The 18,705-nt window shown below is 45.6% G+C and overlaps 1 protein-coding gene across 12 annotated transcripts in view; it reads right to left on the bottom strand.

The window, feature by feature from the left end:
• Positions 1–4,915: 4,915 nt before the first annotated feature.
• Positions 4,916–18,705, bottom strand: part of FHL1 (four and a half LIM domains 1) — a 66,588-nt gene continuing 52,798 nt past the window's right edge. For 7 of the 12 annotated variants that reach the window (XM_054471293.2, XM_054471298.2, XM_054471294.2 and 4 more), the window contains 6 exons: positions 9,691–9,872; positions 9,089–9,263; positions 8,317–8,486; positions 7,637–7,823; positions 6,828–7,027; positions 4,916–6,398 (listed from right to left, as the gene is read on the bottom strand). In XM_054471293.2, coding sequence (XP_054327268.1) covers positions 6,315–6,398; positions 6,828–7,027; positions 7,637–7,823; positions 8,317–8,486; positions 9,089–9,263; positions 9,691–9,846 — 972 coding nt within the window. In that variant the 5' untranslated portion in view covers positions 9,847–9,872 and the 3' untranslated portion in view covers positions 4,916–6,314. Of the gene's footprint in view, positions 6,399–6,827; positions 7,028–7,636; positions 7,824–8,316; positions 8,487–9,088; positions 9,264–9,690; positions 9,873–11,339; positions 11,353–18,705 lie in introns of those variants that run through there. The other 5 variants (XM_054471302.2, XM_054471300.2, XM_054471299.2 and 2 more) reach the window with 4 other exon arrangements.

The following is an 18,705-nucleotide window of genomic DNA, read 5'->3' as shown; positions in this document are numbered from 1 at the left end:
ATGAGCCACCACACCCAGCCTAGATGTGAGTTTTCAAGCTCTGGTTGTCTTCCTGCAGTGATTTCAGTGCTTGTTACTCTTCCCTGTGATGGTTCTGTTGTATAAGTTGAGGCTTATTACTACAGTATCTTTTGATTTAAAAAAAATATATATTTTGTTGTTTCTTTCTTGCCCTGTTTTATGGTGCTGATCTTGCTTTTTTTATCCTAATAAAAATCATATAACTAAAAGTAACCATTTTAAAGTGTGTATTCACAAGGCTGTGCAGTTATCCCCACTATCTAGTTCTGGAACATTTTCATCACCCTGAAAAGAAAATCTGTGTCCTTTAAGCGGTCACTCCCCTTTCCCTCCTCCCCTCGCCCCTTTAATTCTCACATTCGGTGCTCACCTTGGATGAGGAAAACCCTCTTGCTTTGAAAAGTCTGGGCGTGCATGCTCAGGCAGTTAATTGTGCTCTTTTATACTCATCTCTTAATGACATCACTGTTACTGTGAGTGGCAAAACAAATGTTCTGATCTGCCTGTGAGTGTTTAGTTTCCAATCTTAAGTCATGCTTTACTCCAGCAGTCCCCAACCTTTGTGGCACCAGGAACTGGTTTTGTGTAAGACAATTTTTCCATGAACCTTTGGTGGGGATGGTGTGGTGGTTTTAGGATGATTCAAGTGCATTACATTTATTGTGCACTTTATTTCGATTATTACATTGTGATAGATAATGAAGTAATTATACAACTCACCATAATGTATAATCAGTGGGAGCCCTGAGCTTGTTTTCCTGCAACTAGACGGTCCCATCTGGGGGTGATGGGAGACAGTGACAGACCGTCAGACATTAGACTCATGAGAAGCACACAACCTAGATCCCTCACATGCGTGGTTCACAATAGGGTTCTCACTTCTATGAGAATCTAATGCCACCACTGCTCTGACAGGAGGCCAAGCTCAGGCGGCAATGCAAGTGATGGGGAGCCACAGTAAGTACAGATGAAGATTTGCTCTCCTGCCACTCACCTCCTGCTCTGCGACCCAGTTCCTAACAGGTCACAGACCAGCATCAGTCTGTGGCCCAAGGGTTGGGGACCTCTGCTTTACTAGGTTTTGTTTTTGATAAGGCAAGGTCCTTGTTTATCCCAAGTCTTTGGGGTCTGGTGCTTATGAGAGTGGTGGTAGCCATTCCCCACTGAACATGCTAGAGCATTCTATATACTTTTAAATCAGCACGAACTAGACACATCCCATTCCTGTCAAACATATCACCTCCCTGTGTCTCATCTGAGCTGGAAACTCTTCACTGCCAAGTCTGGCGCCAGATCCTGTTGATCCATCCATTGAAACTGTCTACCAGGATGTTCCTGTTTACAAGGCCAAGGTGATGGACATTGACCTAGCTTTCCCCTCACGCATTGCTGCCTCACATTTCCCTTCCCGGTATCTTCTACCCGGAGGGACAGACCCCTGGCCTCTACCAGCAGATTCTGCAGGTCAGCGCATTTTCTACGCCTGTGTCATTGTGGACACTGCATGTGGAATGAAGTTTTTTAACAGCTCCAATCCCTAAAAACCACAAGAATGCGGTGTGAAATACCATAAAGAATGCCAGACAGGCCCCTGAAGACCTGAACCCAGCTGAGAGGGCTGCTAGCTCACGTGTGACATTGTGCACGTTGTTGCTCTTCTCTGATCCCTGTTCCTTGTCTGTCAAATGAGGGGGCTGTGCTACAATCTCTGCAGCCTTTTCAGTTTTGAGACTCCACTGTTCTCAAACACCTCTAACTCCTTGGAGCCAGAGCCAGAGGGATCAGGAGGCATAAAACAGCACTGACGGCCAAGGAGCCAGAGTGTGGAGGCGGACTGTGCATGACATTTTATCATGTCGGGGCAATTCCCTGTCATTTTCAGTGACCCCACCCCTCCAGTGCCTGGCCGGCCCGGTTGGTTGAAACAGGCCCCAAAACAGCCTCGTTGCCTTTGGTCTGCCTTACCAGTCCAGTTACAGTGTTTCCAGATGGGTCTTAGGCACCCATCTAATTTCCCCAACTGTGTTGTAATCATTGTAGTTAGGTTTACATGTGCAATATGCCAGGTACTTGATAGGCATTTTCTTTTTGTTTGTTTTTTGTTTTGTTTTGTTTTTTTGAGACGGAGTCTCGCTCTGTTGCCCAGGCTGGAATGCAGTGGCATGATCTCGACTCACTGCAACCTCCGCCTCCCAGATTTAAGTGATTCATCTGCCTCAGCCTCCTGAGTAGCTGGGACTACAGGCACACACCACAACACTTGGCTAATTTGTGTATCTTTAGGAGAGACAGGATTTCACCACGTTGGCCAGGCTGGTCTCGAACTCCTGACCTCAGGTCATCTGCCCGCCTCAGTCTCCCAAAGTGCTCGGATTACAGGCGTGAGCCACCGCGCCCAGCCAGGCATTTTCAATGCTCACAACAACTCTGTGAGGTGTGGGTATTCATTTATGCCTATGAGGACACTGAAATTTGTGGAGAGCAGCATTTGTTCCAGGTCACACAGCTGGAAAGAGGCAGAGCTGATATTCAAACCCAAGTTTGTCCCTCAAGCCAACACCCCACACTGCTTTGGGAGTGGACATAGTGTCTTGAGGCTTGCAGGGTAGGTCACAGACACCAGAGCAGTGTCTTTGGTGCTGGGAATGAAATGTTTGTTGGCATTTAGTGTGTTTACTGGGTGCCAGTCCCCTCACTAAGCACTTGTATTGTCTCCTACATGGGATTCTGCAAAGTAGAAATTTTAGGTCTCACAGGTGAAGGATCAAGCTCAGAGAGGTTAACTTGCCCACAGTCTCATGACTACAAAGTGGCAGAGCAGCCAGGATTTGAACCCTGGTAGCCTGGTGCCAGAGCCCACCCTGTTAACCACAAGCAGAGAGGTTCTTGATATTCTGATCCCATTAATTATGAGGGAGAAAATGTTTCTCTGCTGACAAATTGTTAAGGGGAAATTTACCCTCATTTCTCCTGAGCCTTAGGGGTGTCACTCTTAAAATCGCGTATTCAACAAACAAATGCCTTCTAAGTACTGAGCACTGTGCATGATGGTTTTATTGTGATGTGTCTATTTTTTACGACAATTTAGTGTCATGAGTGATATGCTAGAGGTGTGTCTAGGGTGTGGCTTGTCACTTATTAGCTGTGTGACCTTAGGCAAGCTTCTTAACCTCTCTGTTTTCTCATCTGGGAAACGGGAGCGATGGTGCGTGTTGGCTCTGATGCGTGTAGGTGCTTCACAAGATGCTGAAGTGTGAAGGGCAGGCAGGCATCACGAAGCAAGCAATAGTTAGAAGCTGACTCCGGATAGACCTCAGTCTCCCGGGTGAGGAAGGTGGTGGAGGCGGTCTTGGGACTTTGGGCCAAGTGGCAGAGTAGTGGGATGGGGAGTTTTAGGCCAGGGTGCTTTTCCTCAGCAGAGCTCGAGCCATCCACTCAGGTTTTGCAGGCTAGAAGGGCAAAGGGATAACAGGAGTGAGGAGGGAAACGAGTGAAGTGCAAACCATAGAATCTAGGGCAGATGCAGAGGGGCATTAGGGTGGGAAGGGGCTGAGAAGGAGGGTGGACCGAGGACTGGAGGGCAAGGAACTGTCGCAGTGAGGAAGAGTTCCGGAATGTGAAAGAGCACGTGGGTAGGAAGGAGAGCATGCATCTGGATGCTGAAGGCCCAGGGCTCAGCCGAAGTGGATCAAGAGCATAAGCCAGGGCCAAAGCCCTTAGTGAAGGCAGGTAGGGCCCCCTCTCCATCCCAGGCCTGTTTTCTCTCCCGTCTCCCCATGGGGCTCCTTTCTTTGCTGTAGCCTCAGGAACTCAGCCCACTCCCTTGGGAGCAGTGAGGGCAGTCACTCCCCATCCCCTGACCCAGCCTCATTGTCCCTGGGGCCCCACATGACTAGACAGACTTCATTGGTTTCAAGGTTTTCATGGCTAATTTCTGTAAGGAAATACACAGAAGAGGATGTGCCACATTCCTAAAAGTTCTCATGGTTTCTTGCTGACAGGTTCAGTTCCCTTCTCAGAAGGCAAACGTTAGCACCAAAGGGCTTCTGCCCTTTGCTTTTATTACCCTCAGCATGGGGCCCAGTTAAGACTAACACCCTCTCCTCCCACCCAGTTCTGCTTGTAGTTTGACGAGGGGCCCTTATGGTCTGAAGCCTCTTCCACCAGGAGAGTGCAGCAGACACCTGTCGCATGGAGCCTCTTGTGCTGTGCCGTAAGAGCCACATGGGTGTGGGCAGGTTGGATGACCCAAGAACATGAGCCTCAGAGGTGAAAAGACACTGGTGTGTGGTGCTAGCCTAGAAGCAGCGGCAACTGGGGAGCCTCAATGCCAGGCCAAGCCCCTGCCTCTGCCCACAGCATCCCTGCATGTTCCCCCTAACTGAAGTGCATGGGCCCAAATGGGCAGCTTCCTTAGTGAGCCACATCCACAAGAAGGAGCGAGGGTGTCATTCAGCTGGCAGGTGGAGGCAGCCGCAGTTGAGATGGTCACATTCAACCTGGACCCCAGGCTCCAGAGGGCACAAGGGGAAAGGCACAGCGAGGAAGCACCCAACAAAACAGGGACCAAGATGGCTTCTCAGGTGCCATGCTTCATCGGGGATTCCCTCCCTAATCCCCTGGCCAAATCAAACCAATTCATCTTTTTCTTTTTCAGGGATGTGAAAATCTGGGAAATACTATTTTAGGTCAGAGTGGTTTCTGTTTGTTTTTAATTATTTATTTATTCGTCAATCAAGTGTGGTTTTTACAGGTTTGTTTATAATTCCTATGTTCTGTGCACCTGCACTAAACTGAGTATATCCTGGAAGGAAAATAAGTCATTTAGGTTTCTGGATTAGGAGTATCACCTTATAGCGATTCCACCAGGCAGAATGAAAAGACAGGAGGCAGGTTATTCATATGCTGCTTTATTTCTGTAAGGATACACTGAAACGTTAGATGATAATAGCTAATGACAGAATGTAGAAATGAGGCATCAGCTTCTCTAACCACTCCTACAAGAATGTTAGTATGTATTGTCATTACATGTTTACTTTTGATATTGTCTCATTATACTATGTCATATAATAATGTAGAATACAGTAAGTAGGTGATCCTGCATTTCAGGTAAGCGGTAGGTGGAAATCCAGATTTCCTCTTGAGGAAAAGTCCTAGGAATCACAAGAGAAGGGACTTTGCAGTCCTCATTAACACATGGACAAAGAGCAGACAACTACTACGTTACAAGGGATTCAACTAGTCACTGTTGTGAAATGTCATATCCATGTTGATGACAGCCCTGGTGCCTGCTCAACTCCCCCTCTAGAGTTTTGCGGTTACTTCTGTAGGATGAATTTCAACACTGCAGGAACATCTGAGGGGGCTAAAATATTTTCATGCAAGTTTCCAAACCCATAAACTATTTTGCTATCAATTAAAACAAAAATATTAATTAAAAACAATAAAAAGGACAGCAGGGTTAGTTTTGTTAAGCTTCCAGAAGTATTCGTTGTGACGATGTTCCTCTGAAACAGGCTCGTTTTCTCAGGTCTGTCTACACTTCCCAAATCACCTGCATGTTCCATGCTTTAAAGTAGGAACGCTCAGAAAACATGCCACACGGGGGAACCAAACATTAGTACGGGGAAAGGTCAGTTTAGAATTACAGCTAAGTTCAAATGTTAATTTTCTGGAAATTCGTGTTAGTTATTTGAAAGCACAAAAGAACAGAAGGAAGGGCAGAGTTCTGATGAGGAAGTTAAACCATGCATGTCAGTAAGTTCTTTTCCTGCTCACAGAAGAGGGTGAGCAGTGAGTTGGAGCAGCCGCTGCAACTCTTGCATGTCGTGTGTCTACACGGTGGGTCCCAGCTGAGGCATGAGAGGCATCTCAGTGGGGGTTTTATCTCCTATGCTTCTTGCTTACATCACTAAGTGGCTAAATGATTAGCACTTTTCTGCTCTATGAGAAACATGCAGAAGAGTCAATCTACCTAAGTTTTCATTTTTAAATTGCAGCCGGACAGAAATTCACTTTGCTGCAGGGTTGCTTTTTGCTAAATGCTAATATGATCACTGTGTGCCCTTATTTGAGTAATACTGTAAAATGGGAGAAAAGACGGAAGGAGAACTTTAAAGAAGCGAAGGACCACTCTTCCCCTATTGATGGTATAGGGCAGAAAGTAAGGACACAAAGAACGAGATTCAAATGCCATTTTACAGGACAGGAGCCCCTGTCAGTTTACAGCTTTTTGGCACAGTCGGGGCAATACACTTGCTCCTGGTGGAAAACAAAGCGCTTGTTGGCCAGATTCACGGAGCATTTTTTGCAGTGGAAGCAGTAGTCGTGCCAGGATTGTCCTTCATAGGCCACCACACTGGAGCCTTTACCAAACCCTGGGGGGGAAAAAAAAAGAAAAGGAAAGAAAACAAGAGAAACAGCTGAATGAATACAGGTGAGGAAGCCACGATTCAGAGAGATAAAATGACGACCTGCCCCACTCACAGACCGACAAGCACGCAAGAGCCAGGTCTGCCTGGCTCCCAGACCCCCTCCTCCACTCCATCGTGCACAGTCCCCCACGCCGCCATTGTCCCCCATGCCGCCGCAACCCTGCTGTGGCTCTCAAGGACCTGAGAAGATGCCGGAGCCCGGCCAAGGGCTTCCCTGATGTAAAGACCCCACGTTCCCATGCCACCGCGCTATTGCCCTGTGACGCGCACCGACCTCCCAGCATAACCAGTTTCTTTGATTTAGGTCAGGGCCATGACATCAAAGTGGCCACCAGGAGGCAAACTTGGGCTGTTCGTGGGGTGTGCACTTACCGGGCCTCGAGGAGCTGCTAAGCTTCGATTTTTTCTATAAAGAACCACCACCCACGAGGGACAAGTCCTCTCTCCACCCGGATGCCTGCCCCGGAGGTTGGCGCTGGGAAACAGGGTGAGAGGCAAGCGTTTCCCGTGGCACACTGGGGGCTTCCTAGCTTTAGAGACTGGGTGGCTCACTCTTGACACAGTCCTTTTCCCTGAGGATGGCAAAAGTCTTCTCAAATGTACATTTCAAGGCTCCCCGGGAAGATGGGAAAATTGGAGGCAAGGGAAAGGGCCCAGGGCACGTGGATCGCGGCCGCGAGATGAGGAATGAAGTGATTAGCTTTGCTGATCGCAAAAACAAATAAACAGCAAACCAAAAAAAAAAAAAAACCCTGCCAACAGGCATCTCTGAACTAGCCTTCAGCTATGGGGTATTACAATCCCAGGTTATCACTCTTCGGCCTCCCTTCCCCCTTCCCCTTCCCCACCCTCCCCCACCCCCCTTCTTTCTACCCTCCTCCCACCCCTCCCCCCAGAATCCCCCTGCAAAGTGGCAGTGACTGCCGGTGTTGGCCGGCAGGTCTCAGGCTTGTGAACTCTCGGCATTGTTAGTCAACAGTCAGGAAGTGTTCTGTATTGCAAAGGCTAACCTGGCCTGGGGACGAATCCAAACTCTTGGGGGGCCTTTGGGACCACAATAGCAGGGGGAGAAGGGCATTCTCTGGGGGCCTTTGTGGATGAAACCGACGACAGGAAAATGAGAGATGGTTACCATGCGCAAAACCTAGCCTGGCAGACTTAGCAAGGACTCTTTAGCCTACCAGTGATGGGGTTCTTGCATCCAGCACACTTCTTGGCCACAAAGTTCTTGTAGCAATCCACGCAGTAATACTGGTCCTCCACAGCGGTGAAACGCTGCCCAGCCAGCTTCTTAGAGCAGGTAACACACACAAAGCAATCGGCATGCCAGGGCTGATCCTGGTAAGTGATTCCTCCAGATGTGATGGCCTAGACCAGGGAGTGTAGCACCGAATTCAGATTCAACAACCATTTTGTTGAATGCCTACTGCATGCCAGGCACTGTGCTGGGCGCTTTGGTATACAATATCTCATTTAATCTCCACAACAGCCATGGGAGGCAGGGGCTATTATTATCCCCACTTTACAGATGAAGACACCAAGGCTCGGAGAAGGTGAGCCCCTATGTGAGGTTACACAGCCCCTAAGTGGTGGAGGCAGGCTTCTAGAGCCAGGGCTGCCCAGCTCAGCATGCCATACGGGCCACCCGCACCACCGGGCTGAGGATGCGTACCGACAGCCTGACTTGGCTGTGGCACTGCTTCCTAATCCACGATCTCCTCATCTGTAAAACGGGAATAATAATTCCTACGTCACAGGGCTGTCGTGAGGATGGAATGGGATAGTGTGTGTGGAAGTGCTCTGCAAACTGTCAAACACTTCTAGAAACAACGGTCAATGCAGAACTCCCTTGAAAGCATACCTTGTTGCACTTCACGCAATGCTTGGCAAACTTGGTCTCATGGCAAGTCACGCAGTAGAAGTCCTCCCCTTTAGGGAAGAAGCTTCCAGTCCCGATGACTTGCTTGCAGTTACTACAGGTGAAGCAGTCTTTGTGCCAGACGGTCCCCTTGTACTCCACGTTTTGATCTCCTGCAGGGGGAAGCAATTGGATGGCCCCACTGACAGGCTCTGCAGGGGGCTGCATCCACTCAGCTCCCCTCCCCAGGCCCTCCAGAGGTGAGGGGATGCAGGCCCTGCAGTTACTGGCCTCACACCTCCAACTAACCTACCTGTGTTCTACTTGTGCTTGTGCAAACCCAGGATTTCTGTCATGGGCGGGGACCCCAGCATTATTATTTTAGGATCCAGTGCCTGAATCCCCCAACTCCCCCACCTTTATACCCTGCGTGCACTTAGACATTAAATCAGGGACTGCCTGGCCCAGAATGACACCCTGAGGAAGAAGCATGCTTTCATCACTTACTACGCCCAAATGAGAAAGCGCTACATACTGTTCACTTCATTCTCTTGCCACAGGCTGTTCTCGCCAGTGTTCTTTAGTCTCCGAGTGTGTGCGTGTGTGCGAGCATATATGTGTACGCATATATACGTGTATGTATATGTGTACATATATATGCTAAGATCTCAAAGCAGCTCAGAGCAACGTTAGCCCCACCGTGATAAGCAAGCCCACATCACGTCTGCCCTCAGGGCCTCCTCCCTGGGAACCCGGGGTAGGAAGGAGGCAGTACCTGCCACAATGGCCTTGAAGCACCCCTTGCACTTGGGGGAGTCCTCCCGAGTGGTGCACTTGTTGCACAGGATCTTGTTGTCCTTGGCCACAAAGGTCTCATTGGCCAAGGGGTGAAGGCACTTGGCACAGCGGAAGCAGGTGTCGTGCCAGAAGCGGTTCTTATAGTGCACCTCCTAGAAACCAAACAGACAGGGTGGGCCACCATGAGGGGTGCTGGGGATGGTGGCAGGAGCCCTCCCATAAGGCTGATTTCCCTGGGACTGACCACTGAGATGACACAGTCCCTTACACCTGGGACTGCCCCACAGTGACTGTTCTTATAGGAGAGACGCTGAGGTGAGGATAAAAATCTCACAATTCTTGAAATATTTAGAATGCAATCAAAAGAGCTGGCAAGGGCCTTGGCGCCCATCCAGTCAAGCCCCACATTAAACAGCTCGGGCCACTGTGGCCTGGGGAGTGGAGGAGGCTTCCTTGAGGCCTCAAGGTGGCTGCAGTGATGCTGGGAAATCCTAACAGCCAGCTGCTGCTGCCATGGTTGTGGGCAAAGGACATTCCAAAACCCGGCCCTTCCCATTGGCACATGGGGATGCCCGTTACCTTGGAGTCCGCACCGATGGGCTTGCGGCATTCCACACAGGTGTTGGCACAGAACTTGTCAAAGCATTTCAGGCAGCAGTGGTGGCCATCCTTTTGCACATACTTCTTCCCCTGCAAGGGATCCCTGCAGTAGTGGCAGTCAAACTTCTCCGCCATGGTGCCCACCTTGTAGCTGGAGGGACCTGCGGGGGCAAGCAGGCAGGACAAATGACCACAGGAAATGCCCCAGCACCCTGAGCAGTGGCTCCCAGAGGCACCTGCGCAATGCTGCCTTGGAGTCCATGGGGTCTGAGGACTAGGACCCCGCTTCCCCTTCAGCCCAGCTGACCACCAGGCACCAAGACGACAGATACTTCACTAAGATTCCAGGAACAAACGCACCCCGCGGGGCCAGGTGGCCGATGGCTAGTGATTCCCTGGGTAGATGGTAGAAGCCCCTGCTCAGATATACCAACTGTGCTGATTCACAAAAGATGCGGAGCGGGGCAAGTGGATCAGAGCCTGTATTGGCCAAGTCACCAGATAGGGGACAGGATGCTGGGAGGTGTGGCTGAGCAGTGCTATTGTGCTATTGAGCAGTGACCCGATGGAGTGGAGGGGTGTGATGGGGCAGGCAGGCAAGAAGCAGTTGTTTTATACAAAGGAAGAGTGTGGGGCAGAGGCTCAAAGGGGTGCAGGAAAGCAGGGGCCCCGCCTGCAGGCAGCAGCTTCTCTAAGCCCACCACGTTGTCATCAAGAAGCCTCTCTGCCCGCTTTCAGCTCTTCCTCCGTCACTTTTTAGGGAGGGTAGTATCCTCTGGAGGCCTCCCGTTCCTCCTATCTATAAAATTCTATTCATCAGAATAGAAACTGACAGCTCATTCTGTACCACACCAGGCACCTAAGCAATCCTTGTTAATTTGTTTAAAATGTTTAAATTTACTTGCAATTTAGCAGAAAAGTGTTAAATCCCTGAATAGATCCTAAAGAGTTTTGTCCAAGAGAGTTTACTGCCTTTTGAGGCCAGAGCAATATAGCAAGAGAGGACTTATGTAAATGGCCTTGTCAATTGGCATAGGCAAGTTTGGCAACCTTGAATTATCTGTCATAGTCACGGGTGGCTTTGTGACCAAAATCAAACCCTCCCTTGAGTCAAGCAAGTGAGAATCAATAGGCTCATAGAAGTGTAACCAGTATTACCATTTGGGATATTTGCTGTCTTAAAAATTATAATCTTAAAATAGAGTCTGGAAAAAATTATTCCAAGAATCCCTTCCACTCCCTCCGTATGAACAACCCCTCTTCCCTCCCTGGTCCCCTCCCCGGCTGTGGCCCTAGACAACACGCCTGCAATCCCAAGCATTACTAAGGCACTCTGCGGCTCCCTTTGCCAAGGCATTTCCTATAGAATCCTGCCACCCAAAAGGTAACAAATATGAGTTTCTATTAGCTTTCAACTTCTTTAAACATATGCTAATTTGTTCCTCTCCCCCGAAAAAGAAATTTACACGGGTAAATAGATAGCAATTATTTCATTTGTGCAGGAAATACAAGAATTGAGACTATTTTCTGAAACTATCCACAAACATGGTTATTGTGCTAGCAAACATCCAGCATAATTTAGAGAGAAAGAATGAGAGAAAATAAATGAGCAGTTGCCTGGTACTCACCACAGCTCTTCCACTAACTGAAAGCCCCAAAGTCTCACTTTGGGTTCCATTCCCAGGGTTTTTTTTATACAAACACATGTCCAAGTTATTTGGATCTTGTTGCCATGAGCAACCAAACAGCAGAGAGTGAGCTAAGGAAACCACACCCTGTGTTTGAGAAGCCGCCTGGGCAAAGGCTGTTGAACTCTCACTCAGAACCAAGCCTCCAAACAAAGGAAATCAGGCCACTGGATGAGCCACAGGGCCTTCTGCCTCCTGCTGACACACAGACCCCCCTCATCTCTAAGGAGCTGGCAGATGAAGCAGATGAGTGACATTCTTGTGCAAGGACAGTTGCTTAGGACAGTTGTGCCACAATTAAGAGACTTAGCAAGACCAGAGAATGCTTTTTAGAGAAAAGTTCAAGTTAGAACCAAACTGGGATGTTCCTTTATATAATGGGTTAGAAACAAAAACTAGAGACGCAATGGACACAGGGCCTATCTCCTTGAACTATGTACTGTTTAGGTAAGGAAGCTTTTAAACTGCTTTTAGCCTCTGTGTCTATAGAGAAAAGTACCTGTCCCAGTGACAGTATATGGAAAATCACTCTCCTTAATCCATTCTTGTTGGTCTTTCCAGTGTCACACAGAAGCTTCGTCTTAGCTTTGCCATACTGATAATATTGTGCCCTCAACAAAGACTTGCTTTCTTGTTAAGGGCTGAGTTGAGAAACCAAATAAATCTCCAGTAACAGCAAGTGGCAAGAAATAAATTATCAGTTGCTCCTAAATGCCATTTGGCAGGAAAACACAATTTGTAAGATTAGACAGCACTGGCTTCCTGCATGGCTAGTAACCATTGCTGGTTTAGCCTTTCAGAGACTATCTTCTGGACCATATTTGAAAATCCCTCATTCTCTCTTACCAAGGTCTCTATTTAGTATACAACTTTGAACCTACTCGTTTTAGTATCACTTGCTTTTGATACCTTTATAAGCAGAAATTGATTCCAAATATTTCTAAGTTAAAGTACTATATAAAGTTCCATCTAAGGTGAGTCAAACCTCTTAGTATTTGAGTCCTAGCTTTTTTTTTTTTTGGTTTCTTTTTATTTTTATTTTTATTTTTTTATTTTTATTTTTTTGGTTTCTTTTTTTTATTATTTATTATTTTTTTTTTATTAGGTTAACTAGTGTCATACCAAAGAAAAAACACTAGAAAACACAATGAATGCCATTTAGAAGTAGAGGTTTTGAAGAGAAGGAAAACTGCATTATGGTTCAAAGTACCTGAGAGATCTTAACTGCCATGTTTTTCACACTTTAAAACCACACACTTTCAGTACTTTTATATTACCAGTGCAAAGTTCTTCATTGTTTAGTCTCATAGTTCTAGAACATGACTTGCTCAGAGTTCTAAGCATCCAGATGATAAAATAATCCACAGCTCATCAGTGAAGATAGAAGTAACAAAGGGTGTTGAAAATGTCAGACAATGAAGTCACTGGCCACTGTATCATTCCTATAGTACATGGTCTTAAACCAAGCAAAAGGAAAATCAAATGAATCAACCCCAAGTTAATAGTACCTATAAGAAGAGTTTCATCTCTTGGTATTTTTGAATCCTAGCTTTAGGCAAGATTTTTTCACTCTGTAGTTTGAAAACTCTAGGGTCACCTTACACCTTAGATTCCCCACCACTGTATACTTAAACCTACAGTCTGTATCCAGAAGGAGAATCATTTCAAAGGGCATATTCTTTTAGAATACATTTCTACAATTCACTTGAGTCCTTTTAATGTGTGTGGAAACAATTAGTCAAGATAAAATAGGCACTTCTAGGAATGTTGGATTTGTTGCATAATAAGTAAACAGGCTAGAAATACTTAAAGTATGTTAACAATGTCTATGTCAAATTTATGAACTTTCGTACTTGTTTTGCAATAAATCAAATTAAGTGGAACTCTGGGCAACCTGAATTAGCTTACATCACATACTTCTAAATTTATGATTATTTGTTACAAAACGATTTCAAACCCTCATGCACGCAGTGTGCTCAGGATGAAGTTGGAGGAGATACTGATCACATCACAATTTTGTATAAAATATGAATGATGTGCTGATGTGCACAAGACCAAAACAACTCTAAAAAGCCAGCTTATAAATGACAACGCTGAGACACACATGCAAAGATCCTGAGTGTGGGCTCCCTGAGAGTCTGAGCTACTGTCAAGCTTTGACTTCATGAGGAGAGAAAAGCTTGCTCTTTCCTTCTCTCTCTCTCTCTCTCTCTCTCTCTCTCTCTCTCCTCTCTCTCTCTCTTATTTTAGACGGAGTCTCACTCTGTCACCAGGCTGGAGTGCAGTGGTGCAATCTTGGATCACTGTAACCTCTGCCTCCTGGGTTCAAGTGGTTCTCCTACCTCAGCCTCCCAAGTAGCTGGAACTACAGGCATGTGACACCACACCCAGCTAATTTTTGTATTTTTAGTAGAGACAGGGTTTCACCATGTTGACCAGGATGATCTCGATCTCCTGACCTCATGATCCACCTGCCTTGGCCTCCCAAAGTGCATTTTACAGGTGTGAGCCACCGCACCTGAGATTACAGGGGTTACAGGCATGAGCCACCGTGCCCAGCCCAGCCTGCACTTTCTTTTGTTTGAAATGAGAGAATAGGGAAAAATGAAGATAGCATTTTACCTCTTTGTTGTTGTTGAGACAGGGTCTCGCTCTGTCGCCCAGGCTGAAGTGCAGTGGTGCTATCCTGGCTCACTGCAACCTCCACCTCCTGGGTTCAAGCAATTCTCCTACCTTAGCCTCCTGAGTAGCTAGGACTATAGGTGAATGCCACCACGCCTGGCTAATTTTTGTATTTTTAGTAGAGATGGGGTTTCGCCATGTCGGGCAGGCTGGTCTTGAACTCCTGACCTCAAGTGATCTGCCCACCTCGGCCTCCCAACTTGTTGGGATTGCAGGCATGAGCCACCATGCCCAGCCAAGCATTTTACCTCTTCTTTTGGGCTCTCTTTAACCTTACAGAATTACATGTACTTAGGCATTTATTTCTTAGGGAATAATTTTTTATCCCCTTAGCTATTTCTAAGTACATGAAATGTGAAGGCCTTTAATCTTCCAGAACTTCTAGATATGTTTGCCTTGACCTATTGCTGTTATCTGGGAATGGGAGTGTCAGCCATCATTGAATGAAACATTTGCTACACATCATCACAATGCTTCTTCCCTTACCACTTGTCTTTGTGGAGGGCATGTTTGCCCTCGGGCAGCTCTTTGACTAATTTTAATGTCTCGGTGTAGCCCTCATCTGTGCATAGTAGGGATGCTAGAGTAGGTATTAGACATGAGCAGGGCAAGAGAGGGCCCCCCACCCAACCAGGAATGTCAGGCGGCTGTCAGGTGAAGGTCAGATGGTTGTTAAACTATCTCGCGCTAAAATAATAATTGGTTGCAGCTGGCACCAAGGAAACACGGTCACTAATAGACAGAAACACCTGAAACTGATGATCAGCCACGTCCCCATGAGATCTCAGGAGGTGGGTGAGTGGGCTCAAGCATGTGCACTAAGAGGCAAAATGGCGGTGTTTAACTGGTATAAGACCTACCTCTGGGAATGCTCTACTGCTAAGGGAAAAATTGCTTAAAGTAAGCATGCACACAACTTCAGTAAAAACCACGCATGCGGTGCTTCCCAAGTGCTGGCAGGCCACTGGGCATGCGGACAGCCCACCCCAAGGGAAGAATCAGGAGAGAAGTAATATAACACCCGAATCATGCCAACATATAAAAGCCCAGGTCAAAGGTCAAACCATGCACTTGAATCTCTCAAGTAGCCTGCTTGGTCATCTTCCAAAGTGTACTTTACTTTCATTCCTGCTCTGAAACTTTTATTTTATTTTATTTTATTTTGAGACGGAGTCTCACTTTGTCACCCAGGCTGCAGTGCAATAGTGCAATCTCTGTTCACTGTAACTTCCGCCTCCCAGGTTCAAGCAATTCTCCTGCCTCAGCCTCCCAAGTAGCTGAGATTACATGCGTGTACCACCACGCCTGGCTAATTTTTGTATTTTTAGTAGAGACAGAGTTTCACCATGTTGACCAGGCTGATCTCCAACTCCTGACCTCAAGTGATCCACCCGCCTCAACCTCCCAAAGTGCCCGCATTACAGGCATGAGCCACCGTGCCCGGCCTCCTGCTCTAAAAGTTTTTAATAAACTTTCACTCCTGCTCTAAAAGTTGCCTTGGCTTCTCCCTCTGCCTTGTTCTTCCTTGAGGAGGCAAGAACTGAGGTTGCTACAGACCCACAGATTCCCCGCTGCTAACATAGTTTGGTGCCAAGTGACTTGGATACATTCCCTGGTGCTAACAAGTGGGGTTTCTCTATCACAAAAAGTTCTGCTCATACACTAGGGGCCCCAGTACCTAATCCAGGGCTTTGTATACAGGAATCACTCAGTATATGCCTGTTGATTGACAGATGGAGATACGTTATCACAACTAAGTTTCTAAAACTTTGGTATGTGGATAGTCACTGAAAGTAGCTTCTGATCCAATTATCTGAGCCTCTATTTTGTCCATACCAACCCTATTTCAGGACCACACTGATTTCCTTTCTGTAAGGACTTCTTTCTTGGGCCTGTTCTCCTCTGCTTTCATGGACTTATGAACCTAATGCAATATAACATACTATTTCCTGATTTTTAAAATCATCTTATATGACGTGTAAGGTGCTAAAGTCTAACCTACACCTTAGGATCACATAAATGTCCCCTGATTTTCTAAGACAGAAAGCATCATTATTAAATAATTTAATTTAAAAATTAATTAAATTAAAGTTTTACAAGCTTAGAATACAGTTAGAAATGTGGCTGGGTGATAAAATTTTAGACATTTATTCCAAAAGGGTAGCCTGACTTTCTATGCCTGCTTCAAAAGACACATCATTTTCACTTAATAAACAAGCTTCCTTTTTCAGAAAATTCTTGAACTACATCCAACATGCTGAGAGGTGCCTAAATAAACCTCAGTATCTTAATTAAAAGTTTTGGCTTTCAATTTAATCATGTACACATACAAGTAATATAACATTACAACATTTGTTTTTTTCTTTTTTCTTTTTTACTATAAACCTCTCATTAAAGAAGATTCGATTTGTATTTAATAAATCTTGCTTGTGTTTTTACATGTATTTTCTCATGTATTTCTTCCTATTGTTCATTTTCTCCCTCATGCCTGAGTTGCTCAAACTATGAATATTTAAGGAGAATGTGAATATCATGAGTAGGTAGCATTTTTCTATGTGCTTTCCATGAAGGGTGTAATATACAGTGTAAACAATGAACAACAACCCAAATGGAAAAAAATCAGGTTATTTCAGATCTGTTCATCACTAAATCCAACCTACCAGTACATTAGTGACTCCACATATAAACACTGGCTTCTAAAGAAAGGGTATAATGCTTTCCTCAGAACATTCAACAAATGGAGCAAAGCCTTAGCCGATGAATAGGACACTTGTGTAGTAGACATGCTAATGCACCTGGAGGTGTCGTCAGACATTTGGGAATAAATACCTAAGTAGCTGCAATGAGACGGAGCTCATGAGTCACGGCTGAAAAGTAGTCTTTCATACAATTTCATACAAAAATCAGAAAGTGTTTTTTCCCTTCAAAACAGAACGTGTACAGAATGATTCATTGTTATTAGCAACTTCACTGGTATGCTGCATTTAGAAAAAAACAAATCTTTTTTGGGTCACTGATGTATAACTAATGCCATTTTAGCTTATATCAGGTGTCAGGAGGGTTCGACATAGATTATTAAAAGAAAAATTATGTGCCACTGAACTTCCTGCAGTCCAGATTCTATTCTAGTACCATTTTGTCTGTATATGAAGATTTTTCATAATGTTGCACAGATTACGTGCAACACAGCCCCTCTTTCATATGGGAAAAAAAGCATTTCTGACTCGGCAGCAAAAGAGCATGTGTTTTTAGTTTCTTCAGCTGTGGTGAAGTAGTAGGCAGTCATTTGCTGGTCATCAAAAGTACAAAATGTTCAGTTTCACCCTCACTCAAATCTTCTGAATTTTAAGAAGCCAATCCAGTTGGATTACTTTCCTCTCATCCTACCCTCTCATTTTCCATCCCTGCCCTGAGAAAAGACTGGCAGGCTTGTGCAGCCCACTGAGTAGCGGCTGGTGAAGGGAATCGATGGCTGTGTAATATGGCAAGTGACGTGATCCCCCTCCACACCCCAATCCTGGTTTTCGACTTGAAAGGCCAAAGGCTAAAGAAATTCAATCTACATAATTTTGCAGACTGAAAGTCTTCAATGTCAAGACTCTTCAATGTCAAGAGTATACATTTTTTGGTCTTGAAATGTCCTCTCAGTATATGGATAGTCACTAAAAATGGATTTGGATCCAATTATCCTAGCTTCTATTTTGCCCATACTGAGCCCGTTTCAGGGCAACACTGATTTTCTATGAGGACTTCTCTCTCTCATGGACTGATTCTTCTCTGCTTTCATGAACCTATTAACCTAATGCAATACAAAATGCAATTTCCTGAATTCAAAAATCATCTAAAAGGTATAAATAATTGGTCTCATTTAGCCACAGTTATTATAGCCTCCAGACTCACATACACAAGAACGACGTAAGATTTGGTGCAATTTAAAACCCAAGGTTGGGTATGCTATAAACTTTCTGTCACTATTTAAACTTTTAAACTTTCTGTCACTATTCTGTCACTTAATTAGTAAATAAAGTGAGAGTTATTCTACCAGGTAACATGCATTTAAGGTTCATCAGGACAACTAGCACAGCTGACTAGTTTGCCTACACCCAGAGAATGTGTATCTTGGCTGATAACCACAATCTCAAGCATTTGGTACCATGTTTGTGAAACAGCTCCTGAGGGTCGGAAAAAAAAAAAAAAAAAGACAACTTTTGAACACTTGGGAACAGGGAAGACATTACATATTAATTCATTAAGGTAGGGCATTCCATTGCAGCATATTTAAAACCCCAAAAAGAGAAATTTCCTAAAGTATTTCCATCGTTTAAATATTGACAGGCAATGAGTTTTAAAAAATGATTTTTCAAAAAAAAAAAAAAACATAGATAATGACGTCCCTTAATCTGAAAGCTGGGAGACAGGACGAAGTGCCTTCTTTATACCTAACTGTCTGACTTTACCAGCCCCAAGAAAGGGAACCGTTACTTAGGCAGAGGGCCACAGGGCCACAGCCACCCTCCTGGCTTCAAATAACTGGGCTTTTGGCCCCTCAGCCCCTAGTTCATAGATTTCTTGTCGATGGCCAAAGGGCTTCCTTAATTGTAAGGTTACAAAACCAGAAGAAAAT

This window comes from Pongo pygmaeus, chromosome X, assembly GCF_028885625.2.
Source record: "Pongo pygmaeus isolate AG05252 chromosome X, NHGRI_mPonPyg2-v2.0_pri, whole genome shotgun sequence".
Classification (NCBI taxonomy): Eukaryota; Metazoa; Chordata; class Mammalia; order Primates; family Hominidae; genus Pongo; species Pongo pygmaeus.
This window is presented reverse-complemented; position numbering and strand designations above follow the sequence as displayed.